General features: G+C 39.6%; 1 protein-coding gene across 1 annotated transcript in view; it reads right to left on the reverse strand.

Moving 5' to 3' along the window:
* Trpm3 (transient receptor potential cation channel subfamily M member 3) overlaps nt 1-22,143 on the reverse strand; it is an 863,316-nt gene that overhangs the window by 120,136 nt on the left and 721,037 nt on the right. The window contains 1 exon segment of the mRNA XM_052188302.1: nt 15,831-15,903. Coding sequence (XP_052044262.1) covers nt 15,831-15,903 — 73 coding nt within the window.

A 22,143-nucleotide genomic window follows, 5' to 3' on the forward strand; every position in this document is an offset into this window, starting at 1 on the left:
CCTAGCCAGATGGGTACTTCTTGCTTTAGTTTTGGCCTCTGACATAGCAGACAAGTAGCAATTACGTCTATGGGCTGGAACTTCTTCGGCTCAAAGAGAATAAGTACTGAGCTGATTCATTATCCATGGTGCTGGGGTCTTAGCTCTGCAACACTTAATTCTTTATAAGACAAAACAAATAATATCTGTCTTAGGACATCGTTTTGTTGATTAAACAGATTAATAAAATATAAAATGACTATTTGTTAAAGCACTATGTCATACAGGATGTAAAGAGAAGGAGTCACCTTCTCTTTTCTATTTTTTCTATTTTCTGCCCCCAAGAAACACATGTCACCACCAAAGATAGGTGTGACTTTAGAATGAAAGGATGGCAAGATGGCCATTTTAACTATATTAATCCTGCCAATCCATGAGCATGGGAGATTTTTTCCATTTTCTCAGGTCTTCTTCTATTTCCTTCTTCAGAGATCTGAAGTTCTTGTCATATAGGTCTTTCACTTGTTTTGTTAGCGTCACCCCAAGATACTTTATGCTGTTTGTGGCTATTGTGAAGGGTGTCATTTCCCTAATTTCTTTCTCAGTGTGCTTATCCTTTGAGTGTAGAAGGGCTACTGATTTGCTTGAGTTGATTTTGTAACCATCCACTTTGCTGAAGTTGTTTATCAGCTGTAGGAGTTCTCTAGTAGAGTTTTTAGGGTCACTTAAGTATACTATCATATCATCTGCAAATAGTGATAGTTTGACTTCTTCCTTTCCAATTTGTATCCCTTTGACCTCCTAATGTTGTGTAATTGCTCTAGCTAGGACTTCAAGAACTATATTGAAAAGATATGGAGAGAGGGGGCAGCCTTGTCTAGTCCCTGATTTTAGTGGGATTGCTTCAAGTTTCTCTCCATTTAGTTTGATGTTGGCTACCGGTTTGCTGTATATTGCTTTTACTATGTTTAGATATGGGCCTTGAATTCCTGTCCTTTCCAAGACTTTTAGCATGAAAGGATGCTGAATTTTGTCAAATGCTTTTTCAGCATCTAATGAAATGATCGTGTGGTTTTTTTTTTTTTTTCGTTAAGTTTGTTTATATAGTGGATAGCATTCATGGATTTCCGTATATTGAACCATCCCTTCATCCCTGGGATGAAGCCTACTTGATCCTGGTGGATGATCGTTTTGATGTGTTCTTGGATTCGGTGGGCAAGAATTTTATTGAGTATTTTTGCATTGATATTCATAAGGGAAATTGACTTGAAGTTCTCTTTCTTAGTTGAATCTTTGTGTGGTTTTAGTATCAGCATAATTGTGGCTTCATAGAAGGAATTGGGTAGTGTTCCTTCTGTTTCTATTTTGTGGAATAGTTTGAAGAGTATTGGTGTTAAGTCTTCTTTGAAGGTCTGATAGAATTCTGCACTAAAACCATCTGGTCCTGTGCTTTTTTTTTGGTTGGAAGGCTTTCTATGACCCCTTCTATTTCTTTAGGGGTTATGGGTCTATTTAGATGATCTATTGGCGGTTCCTCAGAAATCTGGGCATGACACTTCTGGAGGACCCTGCTATAACACTCCTGGGCATATACCCAGAGGATTCCCCAGCATGCAATAAGGGCACATGCTCCACTATGTTCATAGCAGCCCTATTTGTAGTAGCCAGAAGCTGGAAAGAACCCAGGTGTCCTTCAGTGGAGGAATGGATGCAAAAAATGTGGTATATATACACAATGGAGTACTATTCAGCCATTAGAAACAATGAATTCATGAAATTCTTAGACAAATGGATGGAGCTGGAGAACATCATACTAAATGAGGTAACCCAGTCTCAGAAGAGCAATCATGGTATGCACTCACTGATAAGTGGATATTAGCCTAGAAACTTTGAATACCCAAGATATAATCCACATATTAAATGATGTCCAAGAAGAACGGAGGGGTGGTCCCTGGTTCTGGAAAAACTCAGTGCAGCAGTATAGGGGAACACCAGAAGAGGGAAGTGGGAAGGGGTAGGTGGGGGAACAGGGGGAGGGAAGAGGGCTTATGTGACTTTCGGGGAGTGGGGAGCCAGAAAAGGGGAAATCATTTGAAATGTAAATAAAAAATATATCGAATAAAAAAAAAAAAAGAAGAAAGGATGGGAAAGGTGTCCCAAGTAAATGAACTTAGGAGAAAAAAATAGTCATCACTATCCTAACAACTGATAAAACAGGCTTTAAACCATAACCAGAAAGAAAAGAACAATTAATGGGAAAATCCATTAAAAGAACATTACTAGTCAGACATATATACACTGAACATAGATTATGCTAAGATAGTTAAGATTAAAGCAGTAATTAAAAATCCCCCTACTTATAAAAAGGAAGGCTCAAATGGATTCACCACTGAGATTTGCTAGGCTGTGCTGAATGTTTTAGCTTTAGTCATAAGGTCAAAGAGAAGATAAAGCGGCAAAATCAGGAAGTGAAGAAATCAAAGTGTCTATTTGCAAATAATAAGATTCTGAACATAAGAGACCCTAAAGTCTGTGGGAGGATTCACTGATAAACAGTTTTAGCAAAGTGGCAGGATATAAAATTAATATACAAAATCCACTAGATTTCCTGTATGTCAATGACAAACATACAGAGACAGAAACCATTTCCAGTAGCTTTAAAATGAATACTTTGTAATAAACTAAAGATGTCAAAGACCAACAAACTAAGGCTGTGAAATACTTCCTCTACACCAGAACCTTTAAGAACAGGAGAAAGAAACTAAGGAAGACAATAGGAGATGGGAAGACTTACTTGCTCATGGATCAGGTTAAGTTGTGGGAAATGCCTATCCTATCAAAAGTGGTCTACAGTTTCAATGCCATCCCTGTCAAAATTCCAGTGACTTTCTTCATAGAAAGAGAAGTTGTAAAATTCACATGGAAGCACAAAAGACCCTGGGTAGATAAAATCAATTCTGACCAAGAAGAAGAGTTATTATCTCTTCTTGGGATTACCATCACACACAATTTCAATTTATACTACAAAGCGACAGTACAAAAACATCATGATACTGGCACCAAAACAGACATGTAGATCAGTGAAACACAACAGAGGAAACATACAGGTAGAGTCACCTGATTTTGAAAAAAAAATACCCTAGAGAAAAGACAGCATTTTCAATAATATTGCTGGAAACACTGGGTATCTAAATGTAGGCGAAACTATATTCTTATTTCTCACCTTGTACAGAAATCAACCTTAGTTGGATCCAAAGACCTGAATATGAGACCCAAAACTTTGAAATGCCTACAGAAAACTGTAGAAAATACACTTGAAAATACAGGCATAGGAAAGCACTTTATGAAGAATAATATTATAACTGAGCAGGAAATAAGACCAGTAATTGACAAATGAGATTTCATGAAATTAAAAGATTTCTATACAGAAAAAGTCACCATGCAGAATGGGGGAAAAATCTCTTCCAGCTATATTTCTGATAGAAGGGCGGTATGTGGTTCTCAACCTTTCTAATGCTGCCACCCTTTAAAATAGTCATGTGGTGGCTTAACTGGAGATTGATTCAAATGCTTTGGATCAATTGGGAATCTGTATGTCTAAACATTGAAGGTCCTTGTCCCCAACTAATTTTGGATCAATCAATAAAGATTCCAGTGGACAATGGCTGGGGAAAGGGAGGTGGGGCAGGAACCTCAGGGTTGTGCAGGCTGGGACTGCAGGAGGGAGAAGGAGACAGAGAATTGCCACGGAGTGGGGGTAGGGTTAGGGAGGGGAGGCTGATGGATGTGGGAGCTGCAGTAGATAAAGCCAACCAGCCATGTGAGATTTTGGGTAAGTGGCCACTGGTGTGTGTGTGTGTGTGTGTTTGTGTGTGTGTGTGTGTTTGTGTGTCTTCCAACTGAAATCCAGATAGCCACTGGGTGGATGTGTGTGCTACCTACTGGGAGCCAAAGTGGTATAGCCAAAACTTAACTACTAACTACAGTGATCCTGAGGTACAAGAAGAAAGGAGGAGTGGCCCCTGGTTCTGGAAAGACTCAGTGAAACAGTATTCGGCAAAACCAGAACGGGGAAGGGGGAAGGGGTGGGTGGGAGGACAGGGGAAGAGAAGGGGGCTTACGGGACTTTCGGGGAGTGGGGGGGCTAGAAAAGGGAAATCATTTGAAATGTAAATAAATTATATCGAATAAAAAATATTTTTGTTGCCACTTATAAGTGTAATTTTGCTATTATGAATAGTAATGTAAATATCTGTGTTTTCTGATGGTCTTAAGTGACCTCTGCAAAAGGGCCATTTGATCCCCCAAAGGGGTTATAACCCACAGGTTGAGAATATCTGATGTAAAATATATCAAGAACTGAAGAAACTGAATATCAAAGGAACAAACTATTTTTAAAAATGGACCACAGAACAGAGCAGAGAATTCTCAAAGGAAGAAATACAAATGACTAACAATATATAGAAAGTACTCAATATCATTATCCACAAGGGATGTCTAAATTTCAGCTGTTATGAGATTCTCTCACCCCCTACTCAGAAGTGATCAAAGGACAACAGATGCTGGCAAGGAAGTGGGGAAAGGAATCTCTAGGTACTATGGGTGGGACTGCACCCTGGTTCCCACCACGGAAAACAACGTGGTCTCGTTGCTCTCTTTGACTCAGAGCAGCAATAGTTTCCTCCACAGGAGTTGTGTTAAATGAGTCTAGTCCATTTCCATGTATGGTTGGGAGAGGAACTCAAGAGGTTCTCCTCCCAGCTGAAGAACAATTGACAAGTCTTTACTCTTGTGGTGTTGTTTTTCTTCAGGGTTGTGGCTGCTGCTAAGTTGTTCATGCTCTAGTGAGTACCCGTGGGTAAGCAGATAGAACTGATTGGATCCAATGGATTATTTAAGGAGATCAAGACATGAGGTGAGCATGGGGAAATGGTGGGGAGATGGGAGGTTAAGGGGCAGTTTGGATTGGATATGATAAAGCTATACCATATCAATATATAAAATTGTCAAATAATAGATGAAATATTCTAAAAAAGTATTATGCAAAGGTTTTAGTGTACTCTTGATAATAGCTATAACCAAATTAATAATCATAGTTTAGTAAATATGCCAGTTGATAATACTGAGCATAGAGATACTCCTCGATAGAGAATTTATCAGTTGGACCATTATTACAGCATCCTCTGTGGTCAATGTGAATGGCTGGCTGCCATGGACTCTCCACAAAATCATACTCCATGATAAAAGAGAAAGTCTGAGTATTAAGTTCAGATAGTCCTTAAATTCCTAGGACTTATGAATGTCAGAATTGCCAGTTTGTGTTAGGAGTGATTCTATGACAGAGCATGGGGTGTCAATCAAATCTACATTTTGGCTTTCTCTTCAGCTTCCTTCCTAAGTGAGCTGAAGTCTGTCGAAGTTATGATAAACAGAGGATGTAAGGCTGTTACAATGCAGGAATTTGAATGCAGATGGAGATGCTGTGTTTAGTTTGTAGAATGAGATTGTTTTCAGGAATGTAATTTTAAGAAGATTGGTTGTTCATTTGTCTGGTTCGTTCAGGTTGTGGAGACTGGGAATTCTCCATATGAGCCTATTTATAGAAACCTAATATGGTTTCTCTGGCAGCAACTTCAAGGTTGCCTGGTACAAGAGGACATGTTGGCACTTGGTTGCAAGCAGCTGATAGAACTGTTGCACCTGTCCTGATGACCTGTCTTCACTGATCAGAGCTGGCTGATAGCTCTTCAGGAACTGCAGGTTCCTTCTCATTATAGTGTATTTCTTGCAGAGAACTGGGCTTCTCCATCACCTGCCCCGCCACCTTCTCCTCATTACCAGGGCCAGGGACGACAAGCAATGGTGACTAAGCTTTGGTTTGATTTTCCTCTTAGTGATTGGGTTCTGTTGTTTCTCAGTGGAAAGTCTACTCACTTCGAAGAAGTGTTTCCACTTTTGATTTTGCTGCTGAGCATTAGTCTTTTGGGGGTCAAAACTATAGGACAACCACCCAAAGTCAGGTATTTAAATGTGTACTCAGTCTCTTTGGTGGCATATAAGTGGAGAGTTTCTACAATGAGAATTACTCTTATGTCCTTAGGTTCCAACAATATATGCAAGAAGAAAAGGTTGAATGGACTTATATGGCTTATGATTTATGATATTGAAAAGCTCTGTGTGTTTCTTTTTCTAAAATTCACTTAAACGAACGTGTTCTCTTTGTTGTGTTCTTTCTGCCATACAAGAAGCCAGTCCTTCACCAGCCTCCCCCTTGCTAACAGAGAGCCATGGGAACGTGTCCCTGTTGTATGCACAATAGGCAAAGTATGGAAACATATGATTGATGTGAGATTAAGAATAGAATACAAATTCTTACTCTTGAGTTGATTATTTATGATATGTCAAGAATGGCTTTGTTTTTACAGCTGTATGAATAAATTTGCACTATTACCAGCAAGGCATTATAGAAACTTATGCCCCAGTGTTCTGGGATATTTTCTGGAACTGTGGTGGCGATTCAAATCCCTTTTGTTGTCTTTTCTTTTACTCATTCTATTTCCTTCTTTGGGTGCAATGGCTTTTTTTTTGTTTGTTTGTTTTTTAAACTAAAGTTACACATTACAAAGTTGAGGCATTGATTCCTTTAAGGAAGTCTCATTGTCTCAGGAGACCAAGGTGTCAGCATCCAACATCCATTTGCTTATTTAGTTTTCTGTCCGTGGTCTCATTTCAGAACTGGATCTCAGTCTGATTTTAGCATCTGGTCCTCTATACTGGGAAATCTGCTTTGGCTTCTTCAGATAGTGAGTCTTTTCTTTTCAGTTGGAAGGGTTTTGGGGAATGGGGAAAGACATGGCATTATGGCTGCATCTTAAAAAAGACTTAACAAATTCGTTCATATTTTTGTTCCTCCCAAATCTTCCCTCCTGAACTTCTGGATGTCCCAAATTCTAAGACTCTGAACACAATAACGTGTAAATCACCTTGATTCTAGCTTTGAATTCAATCTTCTTTTCTGGTCTGCTATTTTTAATAATTTTTTCATCTGCTCTCACCTTCTAGGTATAGCAAGTTTACTTCAGTCCTAGACTTGTTCCATTGGTTGAAGCAACATAGTCACATGGTCCTAACAGCTCTATAAAAGAAACTTGGGTATTTAGCTTTTAGCATTAAGGAGGGCATTAAATATAGAAAACATAAACTTCACCTTCTCAGCCAATGTTTTTTACCAAGACTTCACACTCTTGTTTTAGATGCATTTATTAGAAAGTCATGGCAGATCCTTGCTTTTGGGGCCACATTTGTCAGTCTCTATGCTTGTCTGTGTTTTGTCATGTACCAAGAAAGCTATAGTTGTCATGGATTATCTAAAAGTATATAAAAGTGGAGGCACTGTTTAATATCTGGTCCTGGATGTAGAGATCCCAGGATGCAGAACAAGTGTGAGTAACCCAGGGAATCTGGATTTGTGTCCAGATTCTACCAATTCCAAGTGGTGTGGCTGTGGCCAAAAGCTCAGTTTCTCTAGGTCCCAGTGTTCCTAATGATCCTTGCTCTGTAGTTTTTTTTTTTATATATATATAAAGATTAAGTTATTTAATACTCAGAAATGTTGCCAACTACGTATTAGTTATAATTGTTATTTGCTAGTTTTATTATTGTTATTGACATGGGCATAGGGAAACAAGGACTAAGCTTGAGGGCTACGGCATTATCTGAGTATTCGTTGCATTTAACTGCATTGTGCCAGAGAATTAGCTGTGCACTTCCGGAGAGTTACCTGTTCACTCCAAGGAAGTCTGAGTCTAAGACTTCTGCTAGAGGTTTCATTTATATCCCATTATAGATGTGATGTGCAGGTGGTTTCATGAATACATTCCTCCAATTCAGCCTCTTGACTGAAAGATCCATGTTTTGTCAGATCCCCCTCCTTTCCTGGTTCCTAAAATGCCCTGCCAAATTCACAGAGCACTCCATTATGTGTGTAGATTTGGCATAAATGCTTCTCATCCCACAAAATCCCAATTCCTGAGTTTGATGCGCTCAGTAGTTGAGTTGTCTTCTCTCTCCATTTGAAGGAATGCTTTTGCTTCAGTAAGTCTGTTTCAGTTCAAGACCTCTTTGTCTCCCCTTGAGTACTTTTTCCTTTTCCCTTTCTGTCTTTCTGTCTCTTTCTTTCTTTCTTTCTTTCTTTCTTTCTTTCTTTCTTTCTTTCTTTCTTTCTTTCTTTCTTTCTTTCTTTCTTTCTTTCTTTCTTTCTTTCTTTCTTTCTTTCTTTCTTTTTCCTTCCTTCCTTCCTTCCTTCCTTCCTTCCTCTCCCTCTCTCTCTCCCTCTCTCTCTCTCTCTCTCTCTCTCTCTCTCTCTCTCTCTCTCTCTCTCTCTCTCTCTCTCTCTCTCTCTTTCACCAGAAACTTCTGGGACGAGCAAGTCAAGTGGCACTGTTATTTTTACTTGTATTACAAACCACATATTTTAAAATGGTGTCACACACGATTATGTAATTGAGCCTAGGCAGCGACTGATTGCACAACTGATGTTGATTCATTGTTCTCAAGTCAAGCTAGGAAGCCACAGCAATCAATGAGTTCTTCACTCTTGGAGAGCTGTTTAGAAGTAGTAGATGTGTAGATCTGAGCATTTGAGCATTGTTCCTGGGACAAATCAGAGGCTTGTATGTTGTGGTGATTTGAATGAGAATGGCCTCCATATTTGAATGCGTGATCTGCTGTTAATGGAACTGTTTGGGTAGGATTAGGAGGCATGTCCTTGTTGGAGGAACTGTATCATTAGGGGTGGCCTTTGAGGCTTAAAAAGTAGGGGTGGCCTTTGAGGCTTAAAAATCCCTTGCCATTCCCAATGATCTGTCTCTGCCCAGTGCTCTGGATTAAACATAGCTGTTGGCTCCATCTCCAGCACTATGCCTACTGACATGCTCCCTACCATGATGGTCCTCTGGGACCTCTGAGCCTCTGATTACTATTCTCTGGAACTATGAGCCCCTAATTAAATCCTTTCTTCTGTAAATTGCCTTGGTTATGGTGTCTTTTCAACAGCAATGGTAAAGTAGCTAAGATAGACATGTGATAAAGTGAATGGATGTTTATTTTCAGAGGAAAAAGTGACAGAGTATGCTATATCAGTATTTAGAAATGACCATATGGTACTAAAGAAAGAGTAAGAGACTCTAGTTTATTCTGACCCTGGTTCTATTTGTGTTTGGTCCTCCAAACACAAGCTGAAGCACAATGAGCAGATGATCCTGGAGTAAGGAGTAAAGTAGAAACTAGGAAGGACCAGTCTGTTTGAAGGGAGAGGTTTATTTCATTTTCAGAGAGATGTATGGATAGGAAGTGGGCAATTTGAGCAGGAGTGTTGGTAACTCGAGAGATGCAGTCATGTTGGGAAGTGAATATGCAGGGGCCGCGAAGGGCCCTGTGTATATGTATATATATTACCTGGGAATGTCAACCACAGAGTCATTGGGCATTTGCATTATGAACCACTAAACCTCTTCTATCTGTGGCTGTTTCTAGCAATCTTTACAGTTTATTAAACACCTTGTAACATCAGCCTCATTTTCAAATTGGAAGGGCCAAGTTCTATCTTTTGACTTCTTTGATTGAAAAAAAAGAAATAGCACGTGGAATTAAGAACTAGAAGGCAGGAGTGTGCAAGAGAGTGGAAGGAAGGTTTTCAGGCATTTGCAGCCATCTGGAGGAGTATGTCTGTGTATCATTCAGATACACATTGACCTGGGAGGAGAGAGCCCTCACCATGACCTTCACAGGTAAGGGTACCCTTGCTGTTAATATGACTTTAACTGATTATTGACTAATATAGGAAAATAGTTTCATTTCTATTAATAAGTAGTACTTATCAAATTCCTGCTATTTGTCCGCAATTTTGTTCAATGCTGAGATAAAAGGGAAGAGACAGAAATGGAGAGATACAGAGACAGAGAGACAGAGAGACAGAGAGAAGGTATACATTGCATGCAAGTACAAGACTTGCAGCCAGGGTACTGACATTTTTATTGGTCATTCTTGGTTTATTCCAGCTGTACTAGCATCATTGTTAATTTCTGACACTTTCAAGGCCAAGAAAATGCCAGTTTGGAGATAAATTATCCCAAAGAGCTGTGAAAATTAGATGACAAAATTTCTGTGGATTATAAAGTTTTATCCAAATGAAGGGGATTGACGGATTTGAGTTCTTTTCTTGCATTATCTGGTGGAGATGGACATTAGTGTCTGAAATTGTTGTCTACCTTAGACCAGGTTATTCCTCTTAGGTATGTTTTATTTTTCATGAAAGTAGGCTTTCCCTATATGAATTTTTATTTTAAGGCAGAGTAATGTGTGCTTCACCACTTTCTAGATTCCGTTCCTTTATATTTTATTCGGGACCCTTGTGTGCATACTCAATGCTTTCTATACTTAATGATAAATTGATACTTTGAAATTTATGGAGTCTTTCACATTTAACATGTTGTAATTCCAATGGGTTTTGGATGTGGAGAGTATCTCAATACCCTGGGGATTTTAGAAGACTTTTCCCCCCACAAATGGAAACAGTGAGGAAATGAAGGAGGCAGTGAGTTGGCCTCAGAGAGCATCCAGAGTAGCCTTTAAATCAAACCACACAAGAATGGTGCCACAAGGTCAACAAATACACATTGCCTTCCTCCTATGTGGTGGAAACTGTGTGCATGTGCAGACAGATGGGACAGACAGATGTGTACACAGATGTGCAGACATGGCACATGCAGACAGATGGGACCTCTCATTTTGTTTGTCATCATTATTACACCACCATCATCACCACCATCACTACCACTTTCACTACCTCCACCACCACCACCACCACCACCACCACCACCACCACCACCACTACCACCACCACCACCACCACCACTACTACCACCACCACTACCACCACCACCACCACCACCACCACCATCACCACCACCACCACCTCTACCACCACCATCATCACCATCACCATCACCATTACCACCACCACCACCACCACCTCTACCACCACCATCATCACCATCACCATCACCATCACCACCACCACCACCACCACCACTACCACCATCATCACCATTACTACCACCACCACTACCACCACCACCACCATCACCATCATCACCATCACCACCACCACCACCATCACCACCACCTCAACCACCACCATCATCACCACCACCACCACCACCACCACCACCACCAACATCACCATTACTACCACCACCACTACCACCACCACCACCATCACCATCATCACCATCACCACCACCACCACCACCACCACCACCACCATCATCACCATTACCACCACCACCACTATCATCACCATCACCACCACCACCACCACCACCACCACCACCACCACTACCACCACCATCATCTTCAGCCAGACCATCATGTAGTAAAGAGTTCTTTCCAGATACTGGATTAAGAACTTTCCTCTTATTATCAATTAAGATGCTCACCATGACAGAAAGAGGGTTGCCAGTATTATCTCAGCATCATAGAGGAGAAGACTGGAGCTCAGTGAGGTCAAACAAGTTTTTAGTCAAGGAAAAGTGCTTTGAAGATGTCCATTAGCCTTGCTGCTATAAGGTGTCATGCCCATTGGCTCTGTGACTTCACAGTTGTGTCATATGGAGAGGGTGGTAGTGGGTGAAACTAGAGGTGAGAGGAGTATGTGAAGAACATTTGGGTGCTTGGACCTTTATAATATATATAATCAATATAACTAATAGGCTTAGGTCTTAGGGTGAACAAATGGTAAATAAATACTTTTCTACACAATATTAGAAGGGATCAAGGACAGATTATTAAAACTGAAGAATGTAATACTCATGATAATAAATACATACAATAATCTGCTGTGAGCTTTGTGAATGTTTGCGTGAATGCTTGACCTCTTGACATTTGACTTGGTTCCTGGTTTTGTCTGCTGAATGAAACATGCTCTGTAGCACACCACACATTGGCACTGAATAAAAGCATAAAATCATAGTGCATTTATTTTTGGATATTTGCATTTGAGGAACTTTGACACTCTTTGGCCCTTAGTACTTCTTTCAAGACAACTGTGGATACATACAGTTTTACAAAGTCATTTTGGACTTTCTTTCCCCTTTCTGTCTGTAGAACTTCCATTTCATGGGTTACTTAGGTTCTAAGATGGCTCAGTAGGTAAAGGCACTTGTTGCTAAGCCTAGTGACCTGACCTCAAACTCTGGGACTGACATGGTAGATGGAGAGAAGTGACATCTGAAATTGTCTTGTGTCTCATGTGTTCCCCCCTCTCTCTAAATAAATGTAATGGCTCTGGCCAGGGACAGGCTGCACCACCTCCTATTTAACGGCTCCAGCATTTCCATGACTCCCTTGTCACAGTGAAAAAGTCAAATTATTAAAATTAAACAAGTCCCCATTTTTTTTTCTTGAAACCTCTCTGATGTAATTACCAGGAAAGATGGATCTTGGAAGATTCACTTGGAAACGCTTTAGAGGGAAGTCATCTGTCTAAGGTGTGGGGACATTGGCCTTTACTCTTTACTTCACTGCTTACCGATGCATGGGTTAACTTTGTATCAGAGGACTGAATCCACTCCTACCAATTCAAATAATAGAAAACTAAATAAAAGAGCTCACAAACAAGGGAAACAAAGATTTATTTCCCCCATGGCCACCTGGTTCCCCATCTGCCTCCCCCCCCCCCCCCCGGGGATTTCTGAAGCAGTGGTTTGTTTCCTGGCTCTGTTCCAATAATAACTACTGGTTTTCTCAACAATGTCTTAGAATAAAAATTGGACTTTACAAATAACCCCTGAGTATTACATAATTGAAAATTAAATATAATTGTAAGAATTAAGTGTTAAGTCTGTTACTTGCCTTGGCTAAACACATAGGAGGAATATAATAAACTTAAGAATTTAAAATGGATGTAATTATGCATATATGCTTGATCATCAAAGAAGTCAGCCAAAAATATGCCTAATTCTCTTTCCAAATCAAGTAGGTCAGTATCAGGGAGCACTTAGAAGTCTTTTCAAGATAGAGTTGACACACTATAATCTTTTAATGGCACAAATTCCCGTTAGCATAACTGCTGCATAAATAATGTTCATTATAGTGATTAGAAACATTACTTTCTTAGAGCAATCAAAATTTCCTTTCATCTCCTCTATTGCAGTACGTTTTAAGCTGCAAGTTTATGACCCATGAAATCAATTTAGGAGGGTACAATCAGCATCTGGGAAAACAGATTAAAAGAGAAAATATTCAATTTCATTGCATATTGTCCATGTAAATATTATCCCAGGTACCTTAACTTCAACTTTTCAAAGTGCAATATGTATCATTACTTGATTAAAACATAAACTGTATTTTACTTTGTAAAATACCATGCCATCCCCATTGGAAAATATGTATTCTACAGTATGATAAATGAATTCTAGGGCTGATAGGAGGATGACACATAATTTCTAGTCTCATAAACTTCTAAAAACAAGTGTTTTCACTGAATGGTCATAGTTATGTTTTTGACTGATATTCTGATCCTTTCTATATTTGCTATGAATTTTGTTCATGGGCATTTGTTATTATCAGTAGAATAAGGTTGATTATATCCTTGGTTATATCCATGAGCTCTGAGGTTTGGGCTGAACCTTTTGCTAGCTAGCTTCTCTTGGGCACATGCTGACTGGCTCCATGTCTCTACTTCCTTATTTATAAGTGAGGCTCATGATGAACTGGTAGTGTAACTATTGTACAAAATCAATGCACAATAAATAATTGTAGAATTATAGAATTATTGAGAATAAATGCACTAAAGCTCTTTACAGTGTTTGGCACATAGTGGGACTTCAACAAATGTTACTTATTGATATTACTTTCCTCATTACCTTTATATGAGAATAGAAAATATTAGACTTTCTTGTATCATTTTTTTTAGCTTTGCCTCTGGTAAAGGAAACATAAAGCCCAGAGTATGTTTTGTGTTTGAGGCCCCTAGTTCTCCTTCCCAGTGTTTATATTTGTAGTTGAAAGGAAATATTTTACAGAAATGTAATGTATAGAACCATAAAAACGACATCACACAACCAGACAAAAGTCTGTTTATATACCTAACTTCCATCAAGTTTTACAGTTTCTAAAATGAGGTAAGAAACTAAGAATTCAGCCATTGACTGTATAAAAGAAATATGGAATAGAAGGCAGGGGAAAAAGAATGAGAATCGTGAGCTTGTTTATGGATCATTTATGATAAGGAAAATGTTCCTTGTGTAATCATGTTAGTAATGGCCTCGATTGTGAGTGACCACCTATTGACCTTGATACACCACACATTATGAGGGATTGAGAAGCTCCTGGAGGAGTGATCAGGAGTCTAGTGAATGCATATGGACACTTGGGGAGTAGACAGGGAAGAATGTCAACCATCCTTGCCTAAGAGTCTCATGTGGTGAGAAGTCAGATAGGTTGGAGCTTAGTTGAGATTTATCAATTAATGTTGCATTGTTCAGCAGGTTACTTCACCTTTTGTAATTTTTCTTACTCACGGGCAAAGGAAGATTAAATTAATTCTGGCCTCATATAGTTCTGTCATGATTAATGTTTACCCTAGTCATAAAGAGCTTGGCACAGTTGCTGTTGTATAATAATTCTTCAAGAAAATAGCAAGAGTGAAAGAAGAGTAATAGACTGGAAACAAAGAGTGGCGTAACTGTTCCTTTAGCTATGCATTATGGAATACCAGATCTGTCACTGGATCACCGAGCCATCCGTTCATTTCTTTATCCAACAAAAATGGAATGCTGTGTGAAATGGGATTAAGTACAGTGCAAAGAAGGTGAATGAATAAGACAGCTTTGCTGCTCTCATTGAGTTTATACTCTATGGAGGTCATGGCTGGGCAGTGACAAGCCAGGTGAGATCAGTACTGCTGAATTATGTGGCTAAGCCAGAACCCAGATGTTTACAGCTGAGGACCATACTCAGAACCATTTGCAGTTTGTCTTATACTTCTAGTCTGAATTTCAGAGCTGAACAGGTCTAACTTTCATCTATTTTAATACTTTAAAAGTTTTGTCAGGTATGGATTGCATATCAAGGCATACTGATGAGGAGATTTTAGTCTATAGGACCTGGAAGAAACGGGTCTTTACTTGGCTCTGGCTCCCAGGATGAGGGCAGGTAGTGTGATGTCTTTGAAGGACCAGGGCTAGAGAGCAGGACTAATAACTACCTTAGAAATTAAACTTCAATAACCCAAGTATTACTGTGTTTACTATGGTAAAGAAGTAGCTTTGAGTTCAGTCTAATGCTCAGAACAAAAAGTATAAGCTAAGTTTTGTTTCTGATTTCCTCTCAATGATATCTGACTTTTAATTTTAATATATATGTATACACACACATACACACACACACACACACACACACAGAGAGAGAGAGAGAGAGAGAGAGAGAGAGAGAGAGAGAGCTACATTTACACCAATATACCCATGGGTAGCCTTGGAAAGTAATAATAGTTATTAAATAACTTCAGATAACAATGTTTTATATACTACATTAACATTTTACCTATATTTTTATGATTTAATGGGTATGAGTTATATTGTATTCAAAACTTACAAAATTGAGTTACATGCAACATGTCTGCATTAGAAGGCTTCAGGAGCAGTAACAGTGTCATACACAGGTCACTGGCTGTCAGTAATTAGACATGGCACAACAACATTTGGGGTTATATCCATTAATAAGAGATATGAGGTGTCTATATTAATCCATTAAAATCACTTTTTGTGTTGTGTGGCATGAGAGATTCTTACCTTTGAGTAATGCTGTCAGGATAGCTAAATCTATGTCCTGGTGGCCTTCAGATCCCATTCGAAACACTGTGATCTGCAATTTGAGAAAAGGAAACAATTAACAACACATTTTCCTCCAGAGAGAAATCAAAGGAATGAAACCACATACAAACAGTGACTATTTCACTCTCTGAAGTAGGTTCTTAACCACAGGACAAGCACATATGAGGATCAGAGGAATGGACCCTGCAATTGATTAAGAGAGAGATGTGTCAATAGTCTCCAAGTGGGAACCATCTTAGATAACTGCATGGATTATGGGTTATCAAGAGAGACATTCAGGATTCACAAGATTTGGAAATTCTAACACAGACCATGAGTGAGAAACTGTGCTTAAAGATAGATGACTGCTATGTTCTGTAGAAAATGGCCCAGTGCATGTGCACACTATAGTCTTTTCTACATTCACTCCTTGGCAATAAACATCTGTGCTGGTTGGTTTTTGTCAGCTTGACACAGCCTAGGCATATCTGGAAAGAAGGACTCTTCACTGAGAACAGCTCTCCATAAAAATGCCCTGTAGGTAAGTCTCTAGGGCATTTTCCTGATGATTGATGCAGAAGGACCCAACCCACTGTGGGCAGAACCACTCCTAGGCAGGAGGTACTAGAGTTTATAATAAAGTGGGCCTCTGAAACTGAAGAGATGGTTCTGTGGTTAAAAGCACTGGCTCCTTTCCAGAGGATCCAGTTTCAATTCCCAGCACCCAAATGGCAGCTTAGAACTCTCTGTAACTCCAGTTCTTGGGATCTGACAACCTCTTCTGGTCTTTGCAGGCTCCAAGCATGTATGTGGTGCACAGAAATTCATGTATGCAAAGCACCCATATACACAAACTAAAATAATAATAAACAAAAAGAGACAAGCCTGAACAAGCCTGGAGGAGCAAGCCAGCATTCCTCTGTGGTTTTTGCTTCAGTTCCTGTCTCCACCATTCTGCCTGAGTTCATGCCTTTATTATACTCAGTGAGGGAATGTGATCTGGGGCTTGAAGCCTGAAGAAACCCTTTCCTCACCAAGATGCTTTGACCATGGTATTTTATAATAGCAATAAAAACCTTAATTAAGACATCATTCAGAGCTTTGACATTGGCATGCATATCAGCGTTCATCCCTCTCAATGACTTTGAATATCCTTTAGAATAATCTAGCAGTATAACCAGATGATAAGAAATGGACTGTAGGGTATTAAAGTAACAGCTTTTCCATGGTAATATAGAAGAGAAACAGTCTCTGGGGAAGGATAACAGGAAGGAGAGAGAGGAAACATCAGTGAGGAACTAATTCTTCCTGGAGACTTAACCGCTGACAAGAGAAAGACAAAGAGACAGCTGAGAGACTCATTGTAGAGAAGATGTTTGTGCTAGCCATTGATACTGCTACTATGAACTGGCGATTGGGAATAATCTCTACTTTTATGGCACTAAAGAATTCCCTCATAACCTTAAAATTTGCTGACATTAAAAGAAAGCCCCAAGAAACGTTACTTATATGCACTCACTATGGTCACCAAAGACCCAGGTTTATGTTTCTGGGAGAAAACTTTTATGGGCGCACAGGAAGCAGTGGCATTCATATTGATGTGTTTCCATTGTGTGCTCTGAGAAGTGACTCTCCTCAGATGCCTCGCCTTTTCACTTTGTAGAATGCTAGCTTCAGAGAGAAGGTTTCCAGGTGTGAAAGCCACAGACAAGCAGCATCAGCATGTGATATGGGCAGCAGTTTAGAGGCAAATTGGAAAGGGAACAGAGGGCAAACAGACCCGGGCCCCAGGAAAGTGTAAGACTCATTAGTGAGTAAATCGGGAAAGAGGAACTCATCCATACTTCAACTGATTGTTGGGCACGACAGTGATTCATGGTTAAATATCATTGGTTTCTATCAGGGATGAGGTGAAAGATGGTCCTGGAGCAAACATTTGCTTGAAAAACTTAGTGAAGGGTTTTTATCACAGAGCAAGACAATCTATTTTAAGGAAACTTCCCACTATCTTCATAAAGAATCTCATAACTTTGCTGAAGTTATAAACATTGCTGAAGAACAGGAAAGGTTGCTAAATGATGCATATCCTTAGTTAACCGATCAGAAAATACAACACAAAAATGTGCCAGTGTTCACTATGTGAATTTGCACTTAGATGTAATTTCAGTAAAAGCTCCCAACGTGTTTTTGTGGCTTTGATAGATTGATTCTAGGATTCAAATCTTAATAACCACACAAAATGGTCATAGGATGATTTACCAAACCACAGAAATTAAAAATAGTCAATGTTGGCATTGGGAACAGTGAGTAAATTGTGGAATGGAATATGGCCTGGAGACATTCCTATACACATGTGAGCATTTGAAGACGGCTGGAAGAAGCACTGAAAGCCAATGGGAAGGAAGGCACCTATTTTCGTCTGTCCCTCTCCCCTTTCCCCTCTTTGGGTTTCTTATTCCCTTTCCTTTCCTTTCCTTCCCTTCCCTTCCCTTCCTTTCCCTTTCTTCCCTTCCCTTCCCTTCCCTTTCCTTCTTCCCTTCCCTTCCCTTCCCTTCTTCCCTTCCCTTCCCTTCCCTTCCCTTCTTCCCTTCCCTTCCCTTCCCTTCTTCCCTTCCCTTCCCTTCCTTCCCCTCCTCTTCCCTCCCCTCCTCCCTTCCCGCCACTCCCCTCCCCTCTCTCCTCTCTTTTCCTTAATAAAGGGGTCTTGCTATATAGCTGTCTTATAGTTACATCCTATGGCCCCAGCTTCCATGATAGCTAGGACTGAGGGCATGAAGCACTGCTCTGAGCAGTGGTGCTTGGACACTGCATTTCCAGGTTTAAAACATTTTAAATTTCTTTTCTATCTCACATGCCACACATATCAAATTCCAAATGGATTTAACATGTGAAAGTGTGTAAGAACTGATATAAAATACAGGAGAACATCATAATAGGTCAAGATTTCTTTTTTTCTGATAAAATGGACTTCTTAGATTTATTCCCAAATATGATGTAAAGCACAGATCTCTCTCTCTCTCTCTCTCTCTCTCTCTCTCTCTCTCTCTCTCTGTCTCTCATACATGTTTTGTGTTACACATACTTTAAAATAGTTTTTTAAAAAATACATGTCACACTTTTAAATTTTATTTTTGAGATTGTATTAATTATAATTTCTCTCTTCCCTTTCTTCCCTCCAACACTTCCTCTCCCAGATGCCATTACCTGTTCTCCTTCAAATTCCTGACCTCTTTTCTCACTGTTATTGCATATATGTAAATGTATATTAATATATATTCTTAAATACTGTCTTCTAGTAATATCAAATGCCACACTCATAAAGTCTCACCAACATGACTAAAAGTAGCACAAAAATTATCTAAAAGTAGTTATTTTAAGGTTTCTGACCTTAGTTGTTATATGCTTTGATTAGACAATCCTGCCTAGTTTTTGTGCTTGGAGTCTACAAAAATATGTCCCCTTTATGGAACATGACACTTTAGTTAGGATTATTTTTCTCTGAATGTGTTTTGTAATAATCTTCCTTCACGCAACTCATTTGTGGCTAGATCAATTGTCTTCCCTAAATTCTTATGTTGAAATCCATGTCCAGCGTGATGGGTTATAGAATATGGGGCAGTTTTGAGGGTGTTAGGTATTGATTAATGGTTGCTATAAATTAGTATCATTATAAGAAAGCTCACAGAGAATTGTCTCATTCCTTCTACCAGGTGAAGACACAGCCAGAAAGTACCACACAGGAGCCTGGAAGTGACCTCTATAACTCTGTCACTTTGAATTTGGGCTTCTTGGCATCTGAAACTGTGGGAAGTAAATTTCCACTATGTATAAAACCCCTAGGTTATAGCAGCCAAGGTGAACTATGACAGCCCTTTTCCCAATTAGAAAAAGTCCTGTTTGGGGGGAGAGCCTTTTCTATGTGTCAGAAATAGTGATATCTATTTGCAAATACATTATCTTCAACCCCTCATTCTATATAACCAATAAATGTGTGTATACATAGAGACAGATATAAAAAATACACAATCTACAAATCATTTCCATGAATATTTAGATTAGCTGGAGAAATAAATAAGGCTCAGTTAGTTATATGTGCCTAGAATGCTTAAATACTTACTCAAAATTTACCACTTAACAAATCAGAAGATAACCTTACACAAAACAAAGGATAAAAACACACTTCCGTGTTGGCGGGGTATAGCCGAGCATGGATTTGACATTAGGAATGTGTGACTCTCATCAAGCCCCATGGGGACAGGGGACACCTGCCATATGAATGTTGGTTTTGTCACTTTAGCATTCAGATCCTTTGTGTGACTGGGTGTATTGTGCATATTCTGGGATAGAGGAAAAGTCCCAAAGAGTGCTTAACAATAATGGAGATATTTCATTGCTACAAAGAGAAAGTTAGGTTACTCAACCCAACCGTTGTCTGGATTGTCACATACTGTTATGCTCTACCGTTTTACACACCTGTCTCCCCTGTCTACAAGGAGGGATAATAATAGTGCTTGCCTGTTTTTGCTAATATGTGGCACAAGCTACGAAGGATTTTTAGCAAATGATTCTAAAGTTTTGCCACTGGGATGGAGAGAGTAGACAGAATCATAGATTGTTAAATTACCAGTTGTCTCAGACATCTTCCGCTTGACTAATCAAAGACAAAGGTCAAGCAAAAACTGAATGGAGAACTCTGAGTGAAATCCAGGAGCACCCACTCACCTGTCCCATCTAAACTGTAAGAAGAAACGGAAGGAGGGAGCAGCACAGCATCACTCCCTGCCTCTTCCAGCATCCGTTTATATCTGTAGCTCAGAGCCTGGGCTGACTGGGGCAGAGGCTGTGAACTGGAGGGCCTTCTGGTTTGGTTTGAGTGTGAGATGTTCTTCGCCAGGATCATGAGTTGAAATCTTGGTTTTCTGGCATTATTTTGTGCAGTTCTGGGAACATTCATTGATGGGGCCTTGTTGGAGGCAGTAGATCAGTGGTGAATGGCTCTATGTACTGCCTTGTCCCATGGTACCTCTCTCTGCTTCCTGGATGTCCTGAGGTGATCAGTCTCTCCCACCACAGCAAGGCCACGGCATTCTCCCTTATCTCTAGTTCACAGCGGTGGAGTCGGCTGACTATGGACTAAAACAACTGGTTAAAGTAAATCTCTGCTTTAGTTTTATGTATGTATGTATGTATGTATGTATGTATGTATGTATGTATGTATGTATGTATATATATATATATATCAGGTATTTATCACAGTAACAAAAGACTAACATACCTCCATAGGCATTTGAAATAAAAAATAAGGTAGTCAAACAAAACCTATCTATGTGTTGTGTGAGTTATGGTCACAGGTGGATCTCTGACAGGGGCTTCCAGGAGGAAGTTTATGCCAAGTTAGATTTCCAAAGAGTGTTCCTTCTGGATCTTCTCCCTAGCAGTTACTGATGACCACTTAGACTCCAGGGGAAGATGAGAAGTGGTTGTAGCATGTTCTGAACTCAAGAAGGGATTCCAGAGTGGAAGAAAATGTGCATCTTGCTGGAGAAGGGACCTTAGGGCAGAAGTGATAATCTGGCCAATTGTTTAAGTGAACTCTTTCCTCCAGGGTTGGAACGGCCTAAAAGATATTATTGCACTTCAAGCATTTAATTGATAGCAAGCAGAGGGAACTTGGGTAGCATTTGCACTCATTGTTTAAAAAAAAATGAACAGACTTAGTATCAAGTGGGATGGTTTGTACATGTGCTCACCTTTCCAATGGCTAAACCTCACCACATAATTAGGGAATCACATTTCAGATGGAAATCCTCCTGATGCAGTACACTGACTGGTACATTGAGATGGTATTGGCATGAAAGGACTTTGTGGGGAATTTTTTGAAAGGTGAAGTGTGTCCATGTCCCATCCTGGCACACTGGTGTTAAAAACACAAGGATCTGGGGTGGACCCTAGAGCAACGGTGCCTCCAGCAGAGGCCAAAGGAACCAAGGAGTGCTAAGGACTCCAAAGATATGCTGTAGTTATAATTTTCATCGGCTGACCTGAGGTAGCATATTGTTATCAGTATTCTAAAACTTTTAAAACTTGAAGTGAAAATTAATTTCATACAGCACCCTCTACTGCTTTCAGTGTTAATAGTTTTACACTCTATTCTATTCTTTGCTTTCCCTCTTGGCTGTTTATTCTGAAGAACAACTGCAGAGGTGACCATCATGATTTGTCCTTGGCCTACTGTTTCATGATATGCATGCACTTTGGTGAAGTTAGCCAGCCTCCCAAGGCATATTTTGAT

This window comes from Apodemus sylvaticus, chromosome 1, assembly GCF_947179515.1.
Source record: "Apodemus sylvaticus chromosome 1, mApoSyl1.1, whole genome shotgun sequence".
NCBI classification, from domain to species: domain Eukaryota; kingdom Metazoa; phylum Chordata; class Mammalia; order Rodentia; family Muridae; genus Apodemus; species Apodemus sylvaticus.